Genomic DNA, 22,165 nt, shown 5'->3' on the forward strand with positions numbered 1-22,165 from the left:
GGGCAACTGCAGGGATTTAGCAGATAAATTCATCCAACAAGACCTTTATCCATTTCACTACTACTTTGAAAGGTTTTTTGCATGATAGCAGCATCAGTAATGTCATTTTGTTTATCAAAAGAAACCCTATTTGAGATTTGAATGGTCAGCACAGCAACTCCTCGTTTTTCTTTATACCCGTCAGTTTATTGGATGCATAGAGTTTTGAGTAAAACGCTAATTTATGTTTTTGGAAAATGTTAAATTTAAAGAGTGCTTTGTTTCTGAAGACTGCTCCAGTCAAAGAATAATTTATAATATATGATAAAATTTAATCAATACTTTTGCTATTTCACTTATCAATTTTTTGTTTTCCTTAAGAATTTTAAGTTTTTAATAAGAAAACCAGAATTGTTTGCTGTTTCAAATAAAATTTAATGCAGATGCTGCTGAATACAGAAACTTATTTAAAGTTTAACAGAGAAGAGACACCCATAGACTGAATGTGCAGGAAAAGCTTCCCATAATGCAGTGTGTAAACCACAGCTAACAAACACCCTGCTGGGTTGAAAACCCCAAAAGACAAAGGCACAATGAAATAGAGAGCTTACCACCGGCAGCTTTCAAAACGGCAAACTATACATCTCCGCCACTTCAATTTTGTCAGAATGCTAATGAGCTAGCTCTGATCTTTACTCGGCTTCCCGTGTTTTCTACATCTTCAAGGACCACATGGCGCTAGCAAAATAAAGACAACTAAATGAGAATTTCGAACACTTTTTGTGTTCAGTCCTGGTGCTTTTCAGTTGACTTGCTCATTGAATATTCTGAACTAAAAAGGCTGCAACAGGGGGTTTAACTATGAACTTTTTAACTGGGTAAAATTTATACAAAAGTAAATTAGTGTGGCAGCGAAAATATGAGAAAAATTTCTGATTAATTTCCACTTCATAATATCAATGACACCTTTGGTTCCACTTATAGTTCTCCTACAAGGGAAGCTGATAAAGAGTGAATGAAGCTTGTGTTCTTCACAGTGAATGTTTAGTGGGGTTTTTTTTCATAGCAATGTACTATATAAAGGCACCAGGAAGTACTCTGCATTAGCAATTGAGATCAGTAGTTAATAGGATGATGTCTTTTAGCTTTTGTCACAAGATTATTAGGAAGGATGGGTTTTCTGTCTCATCATTCCATGCTTTTAAGGGCCTGTTGAACATAAGTGCTAAAATACAGGTTTCTCGGCACTGTTTTCTGTGTATAGTAAAAGCCTTTTAATGGAACACCTTTTACAGTTTTACCAGGTGATTTTGTCATTGATCTCTCATTTGCTTCTCTTGCTGTATTAATTACTAGAAGGGTTCTGCTTTTCACAAGACCCTTGATGATATGCTTATATACAAAGTAGAAGCAGGCCTTAGCATTTGCCATGACTTGTCAGCAATTGTATAATGACATTAGGCGTTTACCAGTTTTAATCTCTATATGTTTGACTATTAGATAATCAAAAGTTAATGCTCAGTAAACTGTAATGGGATTAAAATTATTATACTGCAATAAAATGATGACGCTATATATGTTGATTTTGTGGAGTTTTGGGGGTAATGTTTTGTTTATATTGGTAAAATACAGTAATTTTCACTTGTTCCCAAGTTTTCAGAAACTTTTCACAACTGGTAACTGAAAAGTATTATTGTAAATAAAGGAGAAATAAAAAAATATTGAATGTTCTTTTTCAACTTGATAATTTAAGTTCCCAACTTAGCAACAGTAAAAGGGAAAACTACATATTGTAATTTCATGGCATACTATTTCCTTTGTTTTACTTTCAATTTTACTTTTCATAGCTTTCAATACAATTCACTGAAAGGTGACAGGCAATGTATCAGAGATTGCTGTTAGTACCATGGCAACAGCAATGTTGAAGTACCAAGTTGGACAGTATTACATATTGGAGCAAGCAAGTTGGGCAGCTGCATTTAAAAGTACTGTGGTTAAAATAATTTTAGGTTTTGTCCAGATTATCTTTTGAGTGTTTGAATAAATAGATGCATGCAGAAGGGAGCATTGGATTCTGTATTTCAGTAATCATTCCTGGTCAGTCATGGGGGGATGTTTTTCAAAGTAAGCAAAATTGTTAATATTCTTACACGCTGAACTTTTCTGTTGTTGACTGAAACATAATTGATAGCACAAGTTTCTCATTCTTTTTTCTTATGGTAAATCTCCATCTGCAAAAGAGGTACAAGAACAGATTTACAGCATTTAACAACATGTAAAGTGAAATTAAATAGCATTGTCTTTTAAATGTCTCATAACCAAGATTTATTTGTTCTAGCTGATGTTATTAGCTGTATCGTGTTATCCCTTCATATGCAAAGGAAATGGTGTTTGCTGAGGGGAATTGCATGCCACTGTAATAGATACTGTAAAATAAATATGTGGCTAGCTGTAGTTATTTTTCTGTAGCAATACAATTCTCTGATAATGCACAGTTTGAAGAGCTTAAGTAAAGAGTCTTGGAAGTTGCCTGGATTTTTTTCCACACATTGAATATCTAGCCAGGGAAAGTTAAACAAGCAAAAATGTGTTATGCTCGTTTTTTTTGTTTTTTCTTTAAACGCCAACAGTACTAGTTTTAAACAACAAAAGCAGTGTGCTTTCATATCTAATCTTGAGATTAGGTATTGTGACAGAAGCTAAACTGCCTTTTTATGGTGCCAGAATACAACCTTTTTTCTCCCTAACAAGACTGGTCTACCACCATAGCCCACTCAACGTAATTAAATCAATCCTTTGTACTTGCCATTTTCTCCTCTAGTGACAGTGCTAGATCTGATTATATGCTTCATGCATATTCAAAGTGTGGTGCTGACAGCTCTTTAATGAGCTCTTACTTAATCAGTCGGAACAATGTCCATCTTGTTCTTTTTTTCCCTTATACATTGGAGGTAGAAACAATCGGGCAAAATGAAACACAAGGCATTCATCTGCAAAATATTGTTCTTTTAAAAGTATATAAGCCTGCTAAGTTACATTCTGCAGCATAAAATACTGATCGACAAATTGGATTAATATTATTGGATTAAATAGCAAATGGTTAGAGATGAAATGAGAGGCCCTTGTTTTGATCAGACATAAATAATTTGTGTAATATGATAAATCTGTCTAGGTCTTCAATTGGAGTTATTAATAGGATTGATTTATCTCTGGTGTTAGTTACTTTCTGTAAGCTGTTTTATTTTGAAACAAAGACTTAAATTAGTATATCAATTTCTAAACTGAGAAATAATTAGGTCATTTTAAATAGAATCCTGCATGATAGTTTTGGTAAATTTCATTTTGATACATCTTTGCATGGACAACCTTCCATCAATATTGCATATCTATAAGGTAAGAAGAACAAAGTGCATTTTAAAAATGTCTTTTGGATTCAGAGCTGTTACTACTTTTGCACGTTATTTTGGAACCATAAATCTGCAGTATTTGCAATGACAAGTCTTTCCTCCTCCACCACTGTTTTTTCTTAGATATTTCTCCTTTTGAAACCTCTGAGGGATTTGTGCCCATTGTAACCATCACATAACTGGTGTGTTGGTTTGACTTGCCTGTATATGACTACAGTTACTGCTATGTAGATCGGACTTGTGTTTTTTGTAGTCTTTTATTCATGTCAAAGAAAAATATATATATTTTCCATCAGATGGGATATGAAACTCATTGGTTTCAAAATGAAATTGCACTATTGAGAAGAGTAGCTTCAGACAATGATATATTCACTAGTCTGTTGAACTTTGTTCTAATTCTGTATCTCTGTATTAAGTTTTAGCTGCAGGCACCTTAGTGCATTAGTTCAAATAAGTAATAATCAATGAGTTTGTATAAAATGCTGAAAAATAATTCTTGCACTCTCAGAAATGATTGTTGTTTTAATGGGTATACTTGGACTGAAATTCAAAACAAAAACAACAAAAAAGTTTAAATGTAATTTCTTTCTTGGAATAAAGGATTGTTTAACTTCCAGAATTTATAGCCAGCTTTGTTTTGAAGAATGTACTTGAAATATTTGATTTGTTATGGTCAACATAGACTAAAAAGATGTGATTAACAAATCCAGTAGTTGCAAAGTGTGACTCCCACAGCAAAACAAATCTGGTAGGATTACTATTAATATTTAATCTAATTTATTTATTTCTGTCTGTGACAATCATATGCAGGGCCTAATTTGTAAATTTGTGTAGTTTAAAATGAGCTGCTTTACAGACATAATTGACATCATTACTTTGATGGTTTACTTCAAAAGTAAATTATCTGCAGCTTTTTTTTTAAACTAACAATGTTCAGCTAATCAGACAATATTTGGAGCAGGATGCCTTAATGAAAGTATTCATCAGCTAATGGGTACTGAATTCTCTCAGGTGAAAACATTTATTCAGCATTTGAAAAGTAAATCAATTTAAAATTGATTATTTTCTGTTGTCTTTTTGCTGCATAGCTTTCTTAGCATAAACCATTTGGAAGTTATTGCAGAGGAGAGAGAGATAGTTGTGTTTTCACTGCAGTGTTAAAGCCAAATTGTAACAGCTCCTCTATTCAATAGCTGTGACTTTAATGAGGAGATAGTCATGTAAAATAGGAAAGGTAGTTATAAGTACATTTTGAGTTCTGAATTCCAATGTAACCTTCACAATTTGACCTTTATAAACCAACTGCAGGAAAAAAAACCTTCATTGTTATAGCAGAACTCCTCTGTTTTTAAAATAGCACATTTAGAAGTCTGTGTCAGTGGAGCTGCACTTACTCATCACCATAATAGTCATATTTTCATTTTTTAAATTCTATCTTTCCATTTTTTTTAAATCGCAGTAGGGTAACCAGCTAGTGCAGTGGTTTAGAAAATTGACCTTTCACCAATGAGATCATGGATTTGAATCCAGCACAGACTGATGGGATGGAAATTTCTGCTCTTTGCTGGGTCCTATGTGAAATGTCTTTGGACAATTTCTAGCAAGCAGAGTCCAATAGGACAAAATTGCTCTCAGTTCAGCACAAATTGGCAGCCTCAAAATACATTTACACTACAAGCTTAGAGTTGGTGTAAGGTGGTTTCTAGCTCGCACTGATGATAAACCTGTGTATTGTAAATGGATGAGTTACAGCTTGAGCTGCTTCGAAACAAAGCAGAGCGAGATCTCCCTCTTCCTGGGAGTCTCGCACTGTTTCCCTCCAGTGTCGGGTCAGGTATGGGCAAAACTGCTTTGCGTCAATGCTGTGGCTATAGTTTAAATGTTCCCTATTCAGCCAGGAGCATTGTTGGTGTGAGAAATAGAAATTATTGGGGGTGGGGGGGAAACTTTGCCCTTTATCTTGTCTAAAGTTCGGTAATGAAACCAAGTATTTAAAATGGAAAACTCTTCCATTCTAAAAGGCTGTTATGCTTCAAATGGTGAAAGAATTAAAAGTAGCCTCTTTATTAGCAGTACAAATTGCTGAGTTGTGATGCAGCTCGTAGACTTCTATGCTGATGAATGTCAGCGTCCGAATGGCCTACTCCTGCTCCTATTTTCTATGTTTTTTTGCTTCCATTTTACTGTTTGTGGGCTGGAAAAATTAGATTTTATTTTGCGGGAACAGTTGCAAATTTGTTTAATCCTGGAGGAGTAATAAGAAAGTGTTATCTTATCTGAGAAATACATCTGAAGAGGTTCAAAAATTCTATTTTGTACAAGGCTAACATCTACATGGGATTAGCAAAACATAATTCAAAGAGCAGGAGATGTTGTCACAAAATCATCTGAGTTACAGAAGAATTGTAAAATTTACAGTGACATCAGTGGAAAACTTTACTGATTCCGAGATACGATTAATCATGGCTTCCCGATCTACAGCAGTATCTTGTACAGGCAGAGATTAAAATTAATCCAAAAGAGTAATTTTAATTCTTTCTCTCTACTGATTTTTGGATTTTCCTTGCTCTGTGTCCAACTACACTGAGTCAAGATGAACTAAATAATTAGCTTCCTTTTGCTATCCTTTGTGTTTTGAAATAGATGGATAATGTTCCATGTGTGACATTCTGTACTCATGTTGGAAAGAGGCTCCGAACATTCAGAATTTGCTTCACTATTTGGTGAAATTGTTTCATTTAAATTGTCAGGTGCCTATTGGCACTTTCTCCTCTCTATTTCTAATTTGCTTAACACTCTTGTCTGATGGGTTGATAAAAGCTGCATGGGAAAGCTTCTGATGAAAGGTCACAGACCTGAAACGTCATCTCTGTTTGTCAATTCTCCACAGATGATGTCAGACCTACTGAGTATTGCTGCACAGTGGTGCAGTGGTTAGCACTGCAGCCTCACAGCTCCAGCGACCCGGATTCAATTCTGGGTACTGCCTGTGTGGAGTTTGCAAGTTCTCCCTGTGTCTGCGTGGGTTTCCTCCGGGTGCTCCAGTTTCCTCCCACATGCCAAAGACTTGCAGTTGATAGGTAAATTGGCCATTATAAATTGCCCCTAGTTTCGGTCGGTGGTAGGAAAATACAGGGACAGGTGGTAGGAATATGGAATTAGTGTAGGATTAGTATAAATGGGTGGTTGATGGTCGGCACAGACTCGGTGGGCCGAAGGGCCTGTTTCAGTGCTGTATAACTAAAAACATTTTCTATTTTTATTTTAGATTTCCAGCATCCGCATATTTTGCGTTGTGTTGTGTTGAGAAAGCTTCTGTTATATTGCTGTACCAATAAAGTTTTAAGGAGGGAAAGAGTCACCAAAGACAATTTCTGGGTACTGCCTGTGTGGAGTTTGCAAGTTCTCCCTGTGTCTGCGTGGGTTTCCTCCGGGTGCTCCGGTTTCCTCCCACATGCCAAAGACTTGCAGGTTGATAGGTTAATTGGCCATTATAAATTGCCCCTAGTATAGGTAGGTGGTAGGGATTAGTGTAGGATTAGTATAAATGGGTGGTTGATGGTCGGCACAGACTCGGTGGGCCGAAGGGCCTGTTTCAGTGCTGTATCTCTAAACTAAACTAAACTAAATTTTGGCCAGTTTGTCCTATCTGGAGCTTTATTACTACAACTGCAAATGGCCTTCAGTGCCTGTCGGTTATAAAAGGGGTAATTGGCCAGCAACCCCTGTTAGAAATCCATGCATGGACATGTTGCCCATCAATGTGCCCAAACAAAACTTCACCACTTTCTACTCCATATGAATAATGGCTACTTGGATGGTGTATCTGAGAGCAAGCAGCAGCCATAAAACCACACCTCAGCAAGGAGCGCAAACCTTCAGGAGGCGAGGGGAGGGGAGAACATTAGTGGAGGTGGGAGAAAGAACAAAAAAAAGTGAAAGCATCTAGTAACGTGTTAGTTTGGGGATTTTTATTCATAATTAGAAATAAAGATCAAATACCAGCTGTAGGTCTGGGCTAAACTACTGTACAGGACATTTGAAGCAAAAAGTAAACAGATCCAGTTGCACAGAAGTGAAATTTTTTTTAAGCCAACCAAAGTACACTGCCAGCCATGGAAATATCCACAGCCTAGAACTTGCTGCTTTACTATCCACAAGTACTCGGAGGGAAATGTAGTGTGGCTGGCAACAGATGGATGTAAGGGAATGACGAGGTGAAACTTCAGTGAATGAAAAGGATAGTAGAGGTCACTCAGCAAGTCACGCCTATAAGCTTTGCAATAATAATCCTGTAAATCAACAAACACTGTACAATTATAGTTTCTGAAGTTAATTTGTTGAGGCATGAGGTCTGGGCGGCGCAATGGTGAGCACCGCAGCCTCACAGCTCCAGCGACCCGGGTTCAATTCTGGGGACTGCCTGTGTGGAGTTTGCAAGTTCTCCCTGTGTCTGCGTGGGTTTCCTCCGGGTGCTCCGGTTTCCTCCCACATGCCAAAGACTTGCTGGTTGATAGGTTAATTGGCCTTTATAAATTGCCCCTAGTATAGGTAGTTGGTAGGGAAATATAGGGACAGGTGGGGATGTGGTAGTAATGTGGAATTAGTGTAGGATTAGTATAAAAAATGGGTGGTTGATGGTCGGCAGAGACTCGGTGGGCCGAAGGGCCTGTTTCAGTGCTGTATCTCTAAAACTAAACTAAAAAACTAAAACATGATTGCTGTAATATCTTGTTTGCTAAAGTTTGATTTACAGCTAGCTGGCTTTTGTGTTGTCCCTGATTTTAAGCCTTCATATAATTTTGTTCCTCTGTTTTTCAGGAAACAATAAAGAGGAGGAAGAAGCAATGATGCAGGAATGGTTTGTGTTGGTGAATAAGAAGAATGCCCTGATACGACGACAGAACCAGCTTTCACTTCTGTAAGTGTAAAGAAAGCAAAATTAATAACCAGTGTATTATGTCATTGTAAATGTAAAGCAACATTTATATATACTTTTTTTTATTTGTTCATGGGATGTGGGTGTCGCTGGCTAGGCCAGCATTTATTGCCCATCCCTAATTGCCCTTGAGAAGGTGATGGTGAGCTGTCTTCTTGAACTGCTGCAGTCCTTGGGGTGTAGGTACACCCACAGTGCTGTTAAGAAGGGAGTTCCAAGATTTTGAGGCAGCGACAGTGAAGGAACGGCGATACAGTTCCAAGTCAGGATGATTTATACAAAACTTTATTTTCCTTTGTTAAAAGTTACTTGATCAGAATGATTTTATGAAATTCAGAAATAGTGTTTATTGGCAAGCCCAGCTTAATAATGTAGCACATAATAGATCTGCAACATTCATTCCTGTTACTGTTAAAATTCAGTTTTAAATATTTTAAGAATTATACTAATACCCAATTTTGCACTGCTTGACAAGGTGTGAAATTGGGTATTGGTAGAAATATTTTCATGAAGATATATAGAGGACATAGAATGATTTGCATTTCTATAGTGCTTCTCACACACAAGGAATCTTCTCAAAGTGCTTTTCAGGATGATGGACAAAGAAGGGCCATGGAGCAGGAGGAAAAAAGGGAAGTAGATGGATAGAGTTGCAAAATATAGTGAAAGAGAAGAGCCTTGAGGAGGAAGATGATATGGGAGAGATCCCGAGGAAAAGAATTCCAGATCTGTGACTCTATGGCATGCACATAATGGCTGAAGAATTGAACAGAGGGAGCCCAGGACAAGGAGTAGAGCAGCTATTAAAGGAGCACTGTGTGTGTGTGCACAAATGTTAATGTTGAGGTAGGATCGGGCATTTTTAAAATTCATTCTTGGGATGTAAGCGTTGCTGGCAAAGCCAGCATTTATTGCCCGTTCCTAATTGCTGCCCCTGAGCAGGTAGTGAGCCACCTACAACTGAGTGGCATGCTGTGCCATTTCAAAGGGCAGTTAAGAGTCAGCCACATTGGTTGGATCTGGAGTCACATGTAGGCCAGACCAGGTAAGGATGGCAAATTTCCATACTTGAAGAATATTAGTGAACCAGATGGGTTTTTACGTATCATAATGAGACTAACATTTTATTTTAGATTTATTAATTAATTGAATTTAAATCTCTCCAGCTACCATGTTGGGATTTGAACTCATGTCTCCAGAGCAGTAGGCCTCTAGATTTCTAATCCAGTAACATTACCACTATGCTACCATCCCACCTAAGATGTCATAGCTACTGAGGAAAGTTTCAGTTCATCCAGGTCTTCCTGGTAGAAAAGAGGTTGCAGATAGTGGTGACAGGCTGGGGGGTGGTCAGTGGTGGAGGCAGCATAGAGCTGAGGATCATCAACTGACCCCATGCTTCTTGATAATATTACCACGATATAAAATATAAATGATGAAGAGGAAAGGCCAAGCATGGAGTCCTGGGGGGTTTCAGAGGTAACCATGCAGCAATAGGAGGAGAATACGTTGGAGGTGATACAATACCAATGATGCAACAAGTAGGAATGAGCAATGCAACAAAGGTGGGCAGTGGAAGAAAGACATTGAAGAGGATGATTTGGTCAAAGGTAGCAGAGTAAGGTCAAGGAGAGACACTGGGCCACATTCACGTTTGTGTACACAGGATGCCATTTTCATGACCACAGTGCTGTGGGCAGGGCAGGATCACAAAGCAGGAATAGAGGGAGTGTTAATTGCAAGATCATAATTAGTTCAAAGAATATTGGAGATGAGCCACAGTTGGACATAACAGAGGGTCAAGGTTTTAGAGGGAAAGGATGGTGAGGGCAGTTTTGAAGGTTGTAGGAACCATGCTGGAAGATAGCGACAGGTTAATGACGTCAACAAGCACAAAGCTTGGGACAGCAAGCTTGGCTGGGAAGGATTTGAGGAGGCAGGTGATGGGCCTCATGGTTGAGAAGTGGCAGGGAAGGTCTGGAGGGGAGGTGGACGATGAAGTGGAGTAAAGTGGATGAGGGACCTGAAACATTAACTGTTTCTCTCACCACAGATGTCGCTAGACCTGCTGAGTATTTCCAGAACTTTCTGTTTTTATTAAGGCAGATGAGGACTTAGTTGAGAGGTGGACTGGGAACAGGGAAGGTAGAGGAGTCACTGAGGTGGAGGCAACGGAATTGATGATTTGTTTTGGGACAGGAAGACATCAATGAAGTTTTTGCATTTGATCTCCAAGGTCAGGATGGAGAATAGAGTGGGGGAGGTCAGGTGATTTATGGAGGTGTGCCCACAGGATGATATGTGGAATGAAAGTGATTAGCTTTTGATGTGACCATGCCACATTTGACAGTGGAGAGCCAGAGTACGTACTTGTCAAGTGTGCTTAAGATTATGGCTGACTGGCCATCAGCAAATGCCTTTGGGAATGGTGAAAAATGCCAATATTGAGGTAAATGACAGTGAGAGATTGGAACCAAACTTCCAATAGAACCACTCTGCCTTTACAAGTGAGGTGGAGTGGAACCCGTGCTGCTCAAACTGAAGGACCTCCCACTAACCCTGTCCCAAATTGCATGGCATGGTTAGTATGTTCAGGGCAGGCAGCTGGTGCCTGTAAGGAAAGATAAAGCAGCAGCTAGCTACTCAACTGAACCTACTGTTCCCAAGCTGAAGATAAAACAGCACTGAGAGATCTTCAGTTCCCATGGGATCTATAACATTGGCAGCATATAAGGATATCATTGCAGAGACTGAGGGAGGAAAGGAGGGGCTTGGGGTGGGGCCTGGGAGTGTTGGAGGAGGCAGCTTTTAAAGACAAAGTGGACCAAGGTGAGGTGCTCGAAGGAGGAAAAGCAGGGGGAAAGACCAAGGTGAGATTTGACAGTGAGGACCCCTTGCAGTGGTTTAGTCAGCCGAGCTGGTGGAGTCTGTGCCAAAGCTGTGAGGCATCAGTAAGGGTAATGTGCCAAAACCTGTGTAAATTATGTATGCAGCCTCCTTCAGCATCACAATCCCTGGCCCCTGAACTTCCAGTTCCTCTGACTCACGGCTTCTTCGGCATCCCCTACCTCCTTTCATCCCACTATTGACAGCCATACCGTCAGCAGCCTAGGTTCTACTTTATGGAATTCCTACTGTAGACCCCAACACCTCTCCCCCCTCCTTTCTAAGACCACCTCTTCAGTCAAGCCTTTGGCCAACCCCCTAGTTTGTCCTGTTTTGGTTTGGCCTCTGTCTATCTTTTGCCTCTCAGAAGCATGTTAGATAAACACGCTATGTCAATGCAAGCTATTAAGTGATAAACATATTTGTCATATCTTTTCAAATTCTGACCGGTGTAAAGTAAGTTATTGCAATTTGGGTCAGGACAACAATATTTGACTGCTATCGCTTTAACTAGATTGGGGAAGTGGCATTAATTTGCTGGAATTAAACATGTATTTGTTGTCTTTTTCATAATTAATTTTTTTTAACAATTTGAAAAGAATGTAACCTGTAAATTTGGTTCTAATTTACTATCAGTGTGGCACATTTAACATATCACCTTCATGTAGCAAATCTCAGTACTTAGCTTCACATTTTCCTAATTTTGTTTAATTAGCTGCAAGATTTAAGTAAGAAGCTGAGTGAGATTAATTTAGCTGCAAACTAAGTCGATGTCATAGAGCCTCAGAGCAGGAGTGCTAAGCAATATGCAGTTGTAAAATCGAATGTAGCTTTTCCAGATGAATTATGCACCAGAAATCTAATTTATGAAATTATTGCAATAATTATTGATTGACAACTTTATCGCAACATACCAGGGATGATTCTTAAAGCAGTAGGTGGACCCAGCCAGAGCAGCACACATAGGCAGTAGTGGTGGGGGAATCTTGTGCCCACAGCTCCAGATTTTTTATTAATTAATTTAAATAGAAGGAAAATCAAGGTCTGCACTCAGTGGCCAGCGTTCCTCATGAGTGCTACTTGATGCCGAACTGCCTGTTTGAGCAATCATCCCTGCACTTACCGTTATTTTCTCTTTACTTCTGAATGTATCTTGATCTTCTGTGAAGGTACCTCATCTCTCATGTCCCTTTTATCCCCCTTCACTGATTTCTGGGCCTCCCTGTCTCTGATGGCGGACAGCCTGCTTCTATTCCATTGTCAATTCAGTTCTGAGCCAGCTGCTGGTGACACACAGGATGGGTTACCAAATGATTTTCTTCCCTTCTGTCACAGCAGGGGGTTCATAGTCTTTGAAGGTTTCAAGGGTCACTCCCACCGAACGGTATACCACTGTGCCCAGCTCTAATGGTTCTGCCTTGCCTGTGAGACAGGATAAGCTGGGGTAGTGATGGTGAGTCTGGGATGTTGGCTGATAGATATGATTCTGTAACTATGACTGTCAGACTGTTGTTTGACTAGTCTGTGGAATAGTTCTTCCAACTTGGGCACCATTGAGAAGGACTTTGCAAAGTTAACTTAGCTAAAATTGCTTAAGTCTTATCCTGATATGATACCTAGGTCAGTATGGATCTGTCTGATTTTATTATTTTTAAATTTGATCAAGTGTCACTAGGGGAACATTTAGGAGTCCGTGATCATCGCATCATAAGGTTTAGGTTGGCTATGGAAAAGGACAAGGAGCAATCTAGAGTAAAAAATAATTAACTGGGGGAGGGACAATTTCAATGGGGTGAGAATGGATCTGGCCAAAGTAAATTGGAATGAATGATTGGCAGGCAAAACTGCAATGGAACAATGGCTGCCTTTAAAGAAGAGATAGTTTGGGTACAGTCAAGGTACATTCCCATGAGGGGGAATGGTAGGACAAACCAATCCGGAGCTCCCTGGGTGACTAAAGAGATAGAGAGTAAGATGAAGCAGATAAAGGGTGCATATGACGTTTGTCAGGCGGATAATCCAGTTGGGAACCAAGCTGAATATAGAAGGTTCAGAAGGGAAATGAAAAAGCAAACAGGAGAAGCAAAGAGACAGTATGAGAGGAGACTAGCAGCTAACGTAAAAGGGAACTTAAAAGTCTTCTATAGGCATTTAGAAGGACAAGGGCAGCAGTTGCATGGGAACACCACCACCTGCAAGTTTCCCTCCAAGCACACACCATCCTGACTTGGAACTATATCGCCGTTTCTTCTCTGTCATTGGGTCAAAATCCTGGAACTCCCTTCCTAACAGCACTGTTGGTGTACCTACACCCCAAGGACTGCTGCGGTTCAAGAAGGCAACTCACCAACACCTTCTCAAGGGTAATGAGGGATGGGCAATAAATGCTGGCCTAGCCAGCGATGCCCACATCCCATGAACTAATGAATAAAAATAAATAAATAACAAAAGGGTGATAAAACAAGGAGTGGGGTCAGTTAGGGACCTAAAAGGAGATTTACACATGGAGTCAGGGGACATGGGTATTGTAAGTGCTTTGCATCTGTCTTTTCTAAGGAAGAAGGTACTGCCCAGGTCATGGTGGAAGAGGAGGTTGCTGAGACACTGGATGGGCTAAAAATTGATAGAGGAGGTACTAGATAGGCTGTACTTACAGTTGATAAGTCACCAGGACCAGATGAGATGCATCCAAGGAAATGGAGGGAAGTAAGGGTGGAAAGCGTGGAGGCACTGGCCATAACCTTCCAGACCTCCTTAGATACAGGGGTGGTGCTAGAGGATGGAGAATTGAAAATGTTACAACCTTGTTCAAAAAAGGGTGCAAGGACAAGCCCAGCAACTACAGGCCAATCAGTTTAACCTCGGTAAAGAGAAAGCTTTTAGAAACGATAATTCGGGACAAAATTAACAGTCATTTGGACAAATAAACATGAATTAAGGAAACCCAGCATGTTTGTTAAGGGCAAATCCTGTTTAACTAACTTGCTTGATTTTTTTGACAAGATAATGGAGAAGGTTGATAAGGATAATGTGGCTAATGTGGTGTACATGGACTTTCAAAAGGCTTTTGATAAAGTGCCACCAAACAGACTTGTCAGCAAAGGTAGTGCCCATGGAATAAGAGGGGCTGCAGCAGCATGTATGCAAAATTGACTCAGTGACAGGAAACAGAGAGTAGTGGTGAACGGTTGCTTTTCAGACTGGAGGAAGGTATATAGTGGGATTCCCCAGGGTTCAGTGCTGGGACCCCTGCTTTTCTTGATGTATATTAATGATCTAGACTTGGGCATACAGGGCACAATTTCAAAATTTGTGGATGACATAAAACTTGGAAGTATCGTTAACTGCAAGGAGGATAGTGATAAACTTCAAGAGGACATAGACAGGCTGGTGGAATGGGCGGACAAGTGGCATTTGAAATTTAATGCAGAAAAGTGTGAAGTGATTCATTTTGGTAGGAAGAACACAGAAAGGCAATATAAATTAAAGGGTACAATTCTAAACGGGGTGCAGGAGCAGAGGGACCTGGGGGTATATGTGCACAAATCATTGAAGGTTGCAGGGCACGTTGAAAAAGCAGTTAATAAAGCATGCGGGATCCTGGGATTTATTAATAGGAGCATAGAGTACAAAAATAAGGAAGTTATGCTAAATAAGAGCAAAATACTGCGGATGCTGAAACGAGAACAGAAAGTGCCAGAAATACTCAGCAGATCTGGTAGCATCTGTGTAGAGAGAAACAGATTTAATGGCCCTTCATCAGAACTGGCAAAAGTTAGAAATGTAAGACAAAGAACAACGAAAATTACAGCACAGGAACAGGCCCTTCGGCCCTCCAAGCCTACGCCGCTCCAAATCCTCTATCTAAACCTGTCGCCTATTTTCGAAGGGTCTGTATCTCTTTACTTCCTGCCCATTCATGTATCTGTCTAGATACATCTTAAAAGACGCTATCGTGCCCGCGTCTACCGCCTCCGCTGGCAATGCGTTCCATGCACCCACCACCCTCTGCGTAAAGAACTTTCCACGCATATCCCCCCTAAACTTTTCCCCTTTCACTTTGAACTCGTGTCCCCTTGTAATTGAATCCCCCACTCTGGGAAAAAGCTTCTTGCTATCCACCCTGTCTATACCCCTCATGATTTTGTACACTTCAATCAGGTCCCCCCTCAACCTCCGTCTTTCGAATGAAAATAATCCTAATCTACTCAACCTCTCTTCATAGCTAGCGCCCTCCATACCAGGCAACATCCTGGTGAACCTCCTCTGCACCCTCTCCAAAGCATCCACATCCTTTTGGTAATGTGGCAACCAGAACTGCACGCAGTATTCCAAATGTGGCCAAACCAAAGTCCTATACAACTGTAACATGACCTGCCAACCCTTGTACTCAATACCCCGTCCGATGAAGGAAAGCATGCCGTATGCCTTCTTGACCACTCTATTGACCTGCGTTGCCACCTTCAGGGAACAATGGATCTGAACACCCAAATCTCTCTGTACATCAATTTTCCCCAGGACTTTTCCATTTACTGTATAGTCTTTGAGCAAGTGAAAGAGGGGAGCGGGAAAGAAGAACAAGAGGGAAGGTCTTTGTTAGGACGGAGGGGGTGCGGGGGGAGATTAAATGACAGCGATGTCATAAAGCAGAAAGCAAATGGAGTGCTAAATAGTTGTAGCAAAAGACAAAGCATGAGTCCAGAGAGAGTGCTAATGGCAGATAATGAACAGCTCTGTCCAAAATCAAAAACATGAAAAACAAGTTTAAAACTAGCACATGGTTAAAAAATAAATTATTTTAAAAAAATTGAAAACAAAATTATTAAGTAATAAAAAAATAATGGGGCTCATGGTCTGAAATTATTGAACTCAATGTTGAGTCCCGAAGGCTGCAGAGTGCCTAATCGGAAGATGAGGTGCTGTTCCTCGAGGTTGCGTTGAGCTTCACTGGAACACTGCAGCAGGGCAAGAACAGAAATGTGGGCATGAAAGCAGGGTAGCGAATTAAAATGGCAAGCAACTAGAAGCTCGGGGTCATGCTTGCAGACCGAGCAGAGGAGTTCTGCAAAGCGGTCACCCAATCTGCAATTGGTCTCCCCATTGTAGTGGAGACCGCATTCTTCTTTGGCCTCCTTGTCTCGAGAGACGATGGGTAAGCGCCTGGAGGTGGTCAGTGATTTGTGAAGCAGCGCCTGGAGTGGCTACAAAGGCCAATTCCAGAGTGACCGACTCTTCCACAGGTGCTGCAGATAAGATTGGTTTTCGGGGCTGTTACATAGTTGGCTCTCTCCTTGCTCTTCTGTCTTTTTTCCTGCCAACTGCTAAGTCTCTTTGACTCGCCACTCTTTAGCCCCGCCTTTATGGCTGTCCGCCAGTTCTGGCGATCACTGGCAACTGACTCCCACGACTTGTGATCAATGTCACAGGACTACATGTCGCGTTTGCAGACATCTTTAAAGTGGAGACATGGACGGCCGATGGGTCTGATACCAGTGATGAGCTCGCTGTATAATGCATCCTTAGGGATCCTGCCATCTTCCATGCGACTCACATGGCCAAGCCATCTCAAACCCCGCTGGCTCAGTAGGGTGTATATGCTGGGGATGTTGGCCGCCTTGAGGACTTCTGCGTTGGAGATACAGTCCTGCCACCTGATGCCAAGGATTCTCCGGAGGCAGCGAAGATGGAATGAGTTGAGACGTCGCTCTTGGCTGACATACGTTGTCAAGGCCTCGCTGCCGTAGAGCAAGGTACTGAGGACACAGGTTTGATACACTTGGACTTTTGTGTTTCGTGTCAGTGCGCCATTTTCCCACACCCTCTTGGTCAGTCTGGACATAGCAGCGGAAGCCTTACCCATGCGCTTGTTGATTTCTGCATCTAGAGACAGGTTACTGGTGATAGTTGAGCCTAGGTAGGTGAACTCTTGAACCACTTCCAGAGTGTGGTCGCCGATATTGATGGATGGAGCATTTCTGATGTCCTGTCCCATGATGTTCGTTTTTTTGAGGCTGATGGTTAGGCCAAATTCGTTGCAGGCAGCTGCAATCCTGTCGATGAGTCTCTGCAGACACTCTTCTGTGTGGGATGTTAATGCAGCATCGTCAGCAAAGAGGAGTTCCCTGATGGGGACTTTCCGTACTTTGGTCTTTGCTCTAAGACGGGCAAGGTTGAACAACCAGTCATCTGATCTTATGTGGAGGAAAATTCCTTCTTCTGAAGACTTGAACGCATGTGAGAGCAGCAGTGAGAAGAAGATCCCAAATAGTGTAGGTGCAAGAACACAGCCCTGTTTCACGCCACTCAGGATATGAAAGGGGTCTGATGAGGTATCGCTATGCTGAATTGTGCCTTTCATATTGTCATGGAATGAGGTGATGATACTTAGTAGCTTTGGTAGACATCTGATCTTTTCGAGTAGTCTGAAGAGACCACGTAACCTGACGAGGTCAAAGGCTTTGGTGAGATCAATGAAAGCAACGTAGAGGGGCATCTGTTGTTCGCGGCATTTCTTCTGTAGCTGGCGAAGGGAGAACAGCAGGTCAATGGTGGATCTCTGCTCGAAAGCTGCACTGTGCCTCAGGGTAGACCCGCTCAGCCAGCTTCTGGAGTCTGTTTAAAACGACTTGAGCGAAGACTTTCCCCACTATGCTGAGCAGGGATCTTCCACGGTAGTTGTTGCAGTCACTGCGGTCACCCTTGTTCTTATAGAGGGTGATGATATTGGCATCGCGCATGTTCTGTGGTACTGCTCCCTCGTCCCAGCACAGGCAAAGCAGTTCATGGAGTGCTGAGAGTATAGCAGGCTTGCCACTCTTGATTATGTCAGGGGTAATGCCATCCTTCCCGGGGGCTTTTCCACTGGCTGGAGAATCAGTGGCATCACTATGTTCTGATTTTGTTGGCTGTACGTCCAGCTCATCCATGACTGGCAGAGACTGGGCTGCATTGAGGGCAGTCTCAGTGACAATGTTTTCCCTGGAGTACAGTTCTAGGTAGTGCTCCAGCCAGCGGTCCATTTGCTTGTGTTGGTCAGTGATTGTGTCCCCTGATTTAGACTTGAGGGGGGCAATCTTCCTGATGGTTGGCCCAAAAGCTCTCTTAATGCCATCATACATTCCTCTGATGTTTCCAGTGTCGGAGGCCAGCTGAATACGACTGCATAGGTGTTGCCAGTAGTCATTTACACAGCGCCTGGCTGTTCTTTGTGCAGCGCTTCTGGCTACTTTAAGTGCTCCAGATGTTAACGTGCTGGGGGCTTTTTTGTAGTTCAACAGTGCAGTGCACTTAGCGGCTATGACAGGTTCCAGCTCTTCAAAGTGAGATTGAAACCAGTCTGCATCCCGCTTCTCACGTTTGCCAAAGGTGGTCATTGCTGAGTCATAGATGGCATCTCTGATGTGGGCGCACTTGCTCTCTGCATCCCCTGTAGGAGTGTTTTGAAGGGCTTTTTCAAGTGAATTTAGAAACTTATGTAACAGCTGTGGATAAGAAATTCTGTTAGTGTTGATGCGCGGGCGGCCCTTCTGCTTGGAGTGATGCAGCTTCTTTGGTTTGAATCTAACTTTGCTGCACACCAGGCAGTGGTCAGTGTCGCAGTCCGCACTGTGGAAGCTGCGTGTGATTTGGACACTGTTTACAGAGGCTCGCCTTGTGACGATGAGGTCCAGCTAGTGCCAACGACATGATCTTGGGTGCCTCCAAGAAACCTGGTGACAGGGTTTAGTATGCAAGAACGAGTTGGTGATGCAGAGGTTATGATAGGTACACAACTCAAGCAGTCTCTGTCCATTCTCATTCATCTGTGCTGTACTGTTCTTTGTAATCCTTCCAATGCCATAGCGCCCAAGGCAGGAGGGCCATGAGTCATGGTTGGCCCCAACCCTAGCATTAAAGTCCTCCAGCAAGAACAAATGTTCGGTATTAGGACCGCATTGTGAGCAGCGAATACAGTATACTAAATTGAAAGAAGTGCAAGTTAATCGCTGCATCACCTGGAAGGAGTGTTTGGGGCCTTGGATGGTGAGGAGAGAGGAGATAAAAGGGCAGGTATTACACCTCCTGCAATTGCATGGGAAGGGGATGAGATGTCAGGGTGATGGAGGAGTGGACCAGGGTGTTGCGGAGGGAACAGTCCTTCGGAATGCTGATAGGGGAAGGGAGGGGAAGATGCGTTTGGTAGTGGCATCCCGCTGGAGGTGACGCAAATGGTGGAGGATGATCCTTTGGATGTGGAGGCTGGTGGAGTGGAAAGTGAAGGCAAGGGAAACCCTGTTGCCATTCTGGGAGGGAGGGAAAGGGGTGAGGGCACAAGTACGGGAAATGGGTCGGACCCGGTCAAGAGCCCTGTCAACCACAGTGCGGAAGAATTCTCGGTTGAGGCAAAGGAAAGACATATCAGAAGTGCTGTTGGAAGGTTGCATCATCAGAACAGATGCGTCGGAGACTGAGAAACTGGGAGAATCGAATGGAATCCTTACAGGAGACAAGGTGTGAGGAAGTGTAGTCGAGGTAGCTGTGGAAGTTGGTGGGCTTGTAATAAACAGCCTATCCCCAGAGATGGAGACAGAGAAGTCGAGGAAGGGAATAGAAGTGCCGGAGATGGACCATGTGAAGGTGAGAGAAGGGTGGAAATTGGAAGCAAAGTTGCTGAAGTTTTCCAGTTCGAGGCGAGAGCTGGAAACTGCACCGATACAGTCATCAATGTACTGGCAAAAGAGTTGGGGAAGGAAGCCTGAAGTTATAATAAACCTGTATAAAACACTGGTTCGGCCTCAACTGGAGTATTGTGGCCAGTTCTGGGCACCACACCTTCAGAAGGATGTGAAGGCATTGGAGAGGGTGCAGAAAAGATTCATGGGAATGGTTCCAGAGATGAGGGACTTCTATTATGTGGTTAGTGTTAGAGAAGCTGGGAAGGTTCTCCTTGGAGAAGAGACGATTAAAAGGAGATTTAATAGAGGTGTTCAAAATCATGAAAGGTCTGGAGAGAGTAGATAGAGAAACTGTTCCCATTGGCGGAAGGATCCAGAACCGGAGGACACCAATTTAAGGTGATTGGTAAATGAACCAGAGGTGACATGAGGAAAAACTATTTAATACATGGAGTGGTTAGGTTCTGGAATGCACTGCCTGAGAGTGAGGTGGAGAGTGAGGTTCAATCAAGGCCTTCAAAAGAGAATTAGATAATTATCTGAAGAGGACAGGTTTTCAGGGCTGCAGGGAAAAGACCTAGGAGTGGGATTAGGCAGAGTCGGCACAGACATGATCGGCCAAATGGTGGCCTCCTATGCTGTAGACGTTCTATGATTCTATAATTTTTTGCAACAGGGTGGCTTTCTCAGTTATTTCAGAGGGCATTAGGGAAAAATCACATAGTATGGAACTGGAGTCGTTTGCATGCTAATCCTGAAGGACATTTGTGAACCAGTTGTTCTTTTTATAAACAAAACAGCAGCTTTTATGGTAATTTTCCTAGCAATAGCTCATAAATTAATTAATTTATTAAATTCAATTCCAAACCTTGCCTAGTTAGGATTTTAACTCAAAATCTCTGGTTTGCTAGTCAAGTATCATAATTGCATTACCTTATCGTGATTATTGCAGTTACATTGGTGCTATCTAAAGTTGTGAAAATTGCTATTAATTCTCAAATTATCCATAATCGAGGGCTATGGGGAACAGGGAGGAAAGTGGAGTTGAGGCAGATCAGCCATGATGGTATTGAATGGCGGAGCAGGATCAAGGGGCTGTATGGTCTACTGCCACGCCTACTCCTTATGTCAATCATCTTTTAAGTTCCAATTTTTGCCATTATGGTTCTGAGCATTGGAATTCCACAGGTAATTTTGTTGCTTGGCCCTAAGCTCTGGAATAGCCTCCCTAAGCCTCTCCACCTTACTTTCTTCCTTTAACAAACTCTTTAAAACCTACCTCTTTGACCAAGCTTTTGGTCATCTGATCTAATATCTCCTTCTGTAGCTCGATGTCTTACTTGGTTTTATAATGCTCCTGTGTACAGCACCTTGGGATGTTTTATTACGTTAAAGGCGCTCTATAAATATAAGTTGTCATTGCCAATATTATACACATCTGGAAATCTCCTCTGAAACACTTTGATTAACTTTTTTCATTGCCTTAGACATCTCCAAATATTTTACCAAAGTCTCTTACTCAGCACATCTGAACAAAGTACCAACATATAGCCTTCCACCAAAGCTGCATTCATAGCTATCAAGTTATCCCTGAAATTGTTTTACTTGCTGGGTTAACCTCCAACTTTTTTTCCAGTCGCTCAGTGTTCCAAGGACTCTGCCTTACTCTGTTTCTTCTTCATATCCGTAATCTCTTTCATCATCATCCATTCATTTGATGAATGTCTCCCAGATCTCCTGTTGCTGAAGATTTCTACAATACTAAACAGTTATTTTCCCCGTAATAACTCTTAACTCGATCATTTTCATCCAAGATTTGAATACTGTCCCGGTGTTGAGGATGCTCTCATACCACTCATGCTGCTGAAAAAAGTTAAAATGCTTGTCAGCTGATGCTCCTTTCAACTTTCCTTTATAATTTCAAAACTGCAAACTCTCAATCCTATACACTTTCCCAATTAGGACTCATTGCATAGCCTTAACTCATTTTCCCAGGACCTCAAAATGGTGCATTTCTCTCCAATCTTTCATGTCTCCTACAATCTTCAGGTTTTTAAAACCCTGCCTAATTCCTGCTGCCTGATTTACTTTGTTTTTTCTTTTTTTTTCCTAATCTCAATCTGTCTGAGGCTGATTTTTAACAACCACGTTCCACAACTATCCCACCTAAAGCCAAAGAAAATCAAAAGCGTACCTAGTTAAATCTCATTTTTCCCTCTTTCCAAGTAATTGAGTAGAATTTACAGCAATTCAAATTATGATTATTGTATGATAACACACTATTTTTTAATCCACCATAA

At 41.7% G+C, this 22,165-nt stretch overlaps 1 protein-coding gene across 5 annotated transcripts in view; it reads left to right on the forward strand.

Moving 5' to 3' along the window:
* Positions 1–22,165, forward strand: part of ehbp1 (EH domain binding protein 1) — a 438,779-nt gene that overhangs the window by 392,111 nt on the left and 24,503 nt on the right. For 4 of the 5 annotated variants that reach the window (XM_068044229.1, XM_068044225.1, XM_068044227.1 and 1 more), the window contains one exon: positions 8,208–8,307. In XM_068044229.1, coding sequence (XP_067900330.1) covers positions 8,208–8,307 — 100 coding nt within the window. Of the gene's footprint in view, positions 1–8,207; positions 8,308–8,906; positions 9,126–22,165 lie in introns of those variants that run through there. The other variant, XM_068044228.1, reaches the window with a different exon arrangement.

Source organism: Heterodontus francisci, chromosome 13 (assembly GCF_036365525.1).
Source record: "Heterodontus francisci isolate sHetFra1 chromosome 13, sHetFra1.hap1, whole genome shotgun sequence".
Lineage (NCBI taxonomy): Eukaryota > Metazoa > Chordata > Chondrichthyes > Heterodontiformes > Heterodontidae > Heterodontus > Heterodontus francisci.